A 5,000-nucleotide genomic window follows, 5' to 3' on the forward strand; every position below is an offset into this window, starting at 1 on the left:
ATGTATCTAGAGAGAAAGAGAGAGAGAGAGCACTTACCATTGAAAAGCTTAGGGTATGATAACAAGGAATAGCATCAAATAGCGACAGTCAAAAAAATCGACTGCTTATTAAAGAAATTAACCAATTAATAGCGGAAAAGCGTAAACAATACACGAAATATATATTATTTTAAAATCATTTATAGAGATCAATTTATTTATTGCAATAAAGTATTGAAAAAGTGCCCAAAATAGAAACAGACGATCGAAAAGTGTGACCAATAATTCGACGATGTGTAAAATGGATGGAGGAATCATATCCTCTCCTCGAGTTTACGTTTATTAAATGATTCTCTGTTACCCGCATGTCTTCACGGCTGTTCCGTTGTCCGAAATGTTCCACTATGGGTTGTCGTGTGCTCGACGCTAGCATAGTTAATTGTTAATTTTTCAATGATATAGGTTTTTTTTGCAAAGATACAATCGATTTATGATTGCGAATTAGTTTTATTGAGTTAAACTTATTTCAAGACCATGAGCATCCAGTGCTTTGCAAATTTAATGAACTATTTATTTTGCTGGTTTCACAAGATCGCCCTTATAAAGTTTTTAATTTGTTGTTAGTATACCACTTGGTAGTAAAATTCCCATCCCACAAAAAAAAAACACAATATTAACTATTTATTTATCACTTGCTGTCGTAAAATGGAAATTCGATTTTCCATGATCTGGCATTTATCGTTGCTGGTTGTTGCTTTGGATCGTTGCAGTTGTAGATTTACTTCCAATACTGTACCTCGTGTACGGCATTTTTTGTGCTTCTAGTTTTGTGCAGGAAAAGCAATCTTATTATAATGATGTTTTTGAAATTTTATAATGGCAAGTTTGGAATATTCTTTCAAATTCAAAATCATATTGTACAGAGTTCAAATAACCGTACTCTTGTGTGTCATTCTGCCAAGACATTATATTGGTTACAAAGATGTTAGTTTTGGATACACTTCCTTATTTTGCCGTTTATTTTTTCGATAATATTTGTGCTGTACAAACGGTTGGACCGTACAAAAATTGTACAAATTGTTTAGCTTCTACCTCATAATGATCACCAGAAACGAGAAGCAACTGTATATTGTTCATAGTTGTTAATAAACTGCGCGATGAAATGCAGTAAATTGATCAAATTTAATTTCCCCGGGAATTGATACTAATCAATGTCTCGTTCTTAGTCTTGAAACGGATCAACGGAACGTAGCTGTGCTGGATTAGCGGGCAATGGTTGTTAAAGCTGCAGCATAGATCAATCGCTCGATACGTATGGCATTTCTAGCATATTCCACAAGATAATACCTCATGGATTCTCCCTACTCAACACGACGCAGATCGGTTCTATGAATGTATGAAAGGTGTGCATGTAAATCTCTCGGATAAAAGAAAAATCTGCCGAAAGTTCCGACAAATTCACACACATTCCGTTTGAAACTAACAATGACGTGCAAGCGTGTGCATGTAGTTTTTCAGTGTCCAAATTGAATCTGTTCGCAATGATACTAAGAATCATATTTTTTTCTCTTCCGTCCATCCGTAACTTGGTGATTGAATGGCGATCTGCACCAACTTATCTCAACCGTGGTCCGTGTGTAGGTTGCCCGTAAATTGGCCATGGTTGAAGCTGATCTCGAGCGCGCTGAAGAGCGTGCCGAAGCCGGTGAAGCGTATGTACTGCTGCCCCTACACTCCCATCAGAAATCTCCCAAAGAGTGTCGAGTTGTGTTTCCTTTTTTGTCTTGATTTTGTTCTTGCTATTCGTGTGCGCTTCTGTGTGTCGGTTTACTGATATTATTGTTATTATTATTATTGCTTATAAACGGTTACAGTGCTGTAGCGCGCCCGGTTCGGTGGCGGCTAGCTTGGAATGGGACTTTCGCTGGCCTGATTGTTTGCTTCCGGCCTTCTTCCGGTTAATTTTCGGGTCAATGGATGATGCGACCTCCGAAAAGCCTCAAGCATTTCTAATGGGCCTTTGAACTGGTTCCGATGTTGCTTCGATAGCCTTTCATCTCGCGCCTGTCTGTTAATGGCAGGGCGCGGTGAAACTATGAATGAAGATGGACATCAACTTCATACATTGAGAATGAAGTGGATTGGTGGTATGTTATGAGGTAGCAACTAGCAATTTTGCATGCAGAGGTTGGCATTCGAATCAATTACAAAAAAAAGTACAGAAGGCCAGTCAGGGCGAAAGGGGACGCTCCAAGCATTATTTCAAGTCACCCGTTTTGTCACAGCGTTGCATTCGTTCTGATGTACAAATCGGCAGCATAATTAACCGGGTGATAAGGTGGAATATTCACTTGCTGCTAAGTTTTGCACTTGCTTGTCTTGCGCGTGTTATTATGCTTTGTATCAGAGGTATACTCCACAGATTCGATAAGGCAAATCGTTAACCGTTTAGCCAGAGTGACCAGTGTGATTTCCAAAGTTAAATTTACGAACGAAAGCAGCCTAAATCGTACAGATTGGAAAGTTGTCAAAACTTTTCAATTTGTACAAAAGAAGAATGAAATCAACCATTCCTTTCATCCCCCTTCCTGTAACCTTCTTGATCTGTTCTAAAATAGCTTGTTGTGATCATGATCAGGTCGTAATCGATCGTAAACCGCGATTCCTGAAGCCTGGCTGGTTGCGTATGTGTGGCTTCATCGTACTGCAGGTGATAAATGGGTAACTCGGTTGCGTAAGAAAGTAGCCAATATATCGCACAGTAGAGCGTGCAGTTGGCAAGCTTCGCAGCAGTGACCCCGTTCATCTCTCTGTAGCTGCACACGATCGCTGATCCACCGAACAGACCTACGCCTGCGTTGTTGCGTTTCACTAGACAACCACGGCCGGCAGCATTGTGTTGCGGTTTCGAACGATGATCGAGCTGACATTCTAAACCAAATGTTGTATACTAACCTTAACCTTTTTCTCGTTTTACTTTTACTACCTCCCTTCCCCCTGTTTGCCGCTGACACTGTTTTGTGCGCCTGCTACTATCACCTGCGGGTTGATCATCACCATCAACGCTGGTGCTGTTCGTGTTTGCTGCGCTCTATTATGCCGTTCTTTTGGATGTCGTGTGCGATTAACCCTAACCTTAAAATTGATCTCCGATTCGATGTGAACATCGTCGGTGTGACGATGATGGTACCCCGGCAACGACGACGTCAATGGCCCACCGCACCGCATCGCAACGACGGCGCGGTGATCGCTGATCATAAACCTGCTGCTACCGCACATATCGCTACTTGATACACCGCCGTGTGCACGGGGTTGATTTGACTTGTGTGTTGTTCATAACTTGTGTGTGCGTTGTGGCTTCCATAATGCCTTCGATAACCCCTCTTCCTGCTTCCCGAACGACGGACACGCTGGTGACCGAACTCGATCAGGTGGCCAGAAAGCTGGTGCTTATGGAACAGGACCTGGAACGCTCGGAGGAGAAGGTTGAGATGAACGAAAGGTTTGTAGCGCTTTTGAAGTCAATGATAGTGGAACGAAATCTTAGCAAACAAAAGATATCCTTAGATCGAGTTCCACCGTCACGGTGTTAGTTAAATTGTTTTGGTTTGTTTGTTTTCTTTGTGTTTATAAAGCTCGATACTTCTTCATCGTACCTTGTTTTAGTTCAGTGATGATCAAATACTTATATATTTTTTTCTTTATCTCTTTAATTCGTCACTTTGACAAAACGCTTTGTTCCAAATACAGCAAGATCGTCGAGCTTGAGGAAGAGCTGCGCGTGGTCGGTAACAACCTGAAGTCGCTGGAAGTCTCGGAGGAAAAGGTATGCATTTTCGATCCATTCAATGGACGGACGGTCCGGGGCACAAACCTACCTTGTCCAATAGCATCACCAGTTGATTGCGCAAGGACTGCATCGCGAAACAATTTAGAATGTTTGGTGTTTGATGAAAGATGTAACTGTATTCGTGATTACGCGTTCACTGCAGGTTCACTGCTGTTGTGTGTAGCAATTGATCTTTACCAATTGATTTTTCCATTCTGGCTCATAAAAATATTCCAAATCATAAGAGAAATAATCTTCGCTATCACAAGCAGATTATCATTATCAAACACCAAACCACTCGGTAACTAGAGTTTGTTTTACCAATTCGCGAAGTACGACTACCACACTACTGTTCGTTCCCTCTTCTTTAGTACTTTCGTCAAAATGAGGACGAGTGACAATGTCTCGAATTAACTTGATTTATTTATTTTTATTTTTCATTACAAAATACATCTTCCATGACCCTTCTTGATTGATACTACGCCTTATGCCATTCGATCATCTTCGATCGATCGCCATTGTAATTGCGTTACGACGAATCGTACTCGTAACGTTACACTTTGGTATCCCGTTCTGCACATTTCCCCACTCTTGTAAACCGTATCTTGCGTAGGCTAACCAACGCGAGGAAGAGTACAAGAACCAGATCAAGACCCTCACCACTCGTCTAAAGGAGGTACAGCTGTTATTCTCTAGAAACCTTATAGACCTTGGCCCCGTGGTGCCTAGGCTGTGTGGCTCGCCGTGTGGTTGTTACGTTTCTCGATGCTTTTGCTTTAGTTGCTCAAGTTTGATCCAGTTTATGCGTTGAATATTAACAAAAGCGTCTTTTTCCGATTTGTCTTCTCTCCTGCTCCCCTGTTTGGAACGAAAGTACATCTTCCTACCGAAATCAGAATCCCCTCCTCCCCTTTTACTACATATAGTGTCAGTCTAACAGAAATGTTCGAGATTAAAAATGATTTCCCAACATTTTTATCCCCATTTTAGGTGTTGATTGTTTCCCAATCGTTATCAATTATCTAATATTTTTTTTTGCTTTTTTTGTTTTCTCGCATTTTTGTCATCTGCTACCTGTACTCTTTGATGCCTCATGATCGTTTTTGTGAATGAAATTTCGCGTTGAAATTGCGAAACATCGGAATCCTGACCATGTGACATCATGCGTGACATCGAACAACTAACTAACCCA

At 41.1% G+C, this 5,000-nt stretch overlaps 1 protein-coding gene across 13 annotated transcripts in view; it reads left to right on the plus strand.

Annotated features, from left to right (window-relative positions):
* Nucleotides 1-5,000, plus strand: part of LOC125959682 (tropomyosin-2) — a 32,399-nt gene that overhangs the window by 19,285 nt on the left and 8,114 nt on the right. For 5 of the 13 annotated variants that reach the window (XM_049692526.1, XM_049692533.1, XM_049692535.1 and 2 more), the window contains exons 5-7: nt 1,621-1,691; nt 3,730-3,805; nt 4,422-4,484. In XM_049692526.1, coding sequence (XP_049548483.1) covers nt 1,621-1,691; nt 3,730-3,805; nt 4,422-4,484 — 210 coding nt within the window. Of the gene's footprint in view, nt 1-1,620; nt 1,692-3,410; nt 3,482-3,729; nt 3,806-4,421; nt 4,485-5,000 lie in introns of all 13 variants that reach the window. The other 8 variants (XM_049692534.1, XM_049692528.1, XM_049692537.1 and 5 more) reach the window with 3 other exon arrangements.

The sequence above is a fragment of the Anopheles darlingi genome, chromosome 2, assembly GCF_943734745.1.
Source record: "Anopheles darlingi chromosome 2, idAnoDarlMG_H_01, whole genome shotgun sequence".
Taxonomy (NCBI): Eukaryota; Metazoa; Arthropoda; class Insecta; order Diptera; family Culicidae; genus Anopheles; species Anopheles darlingi.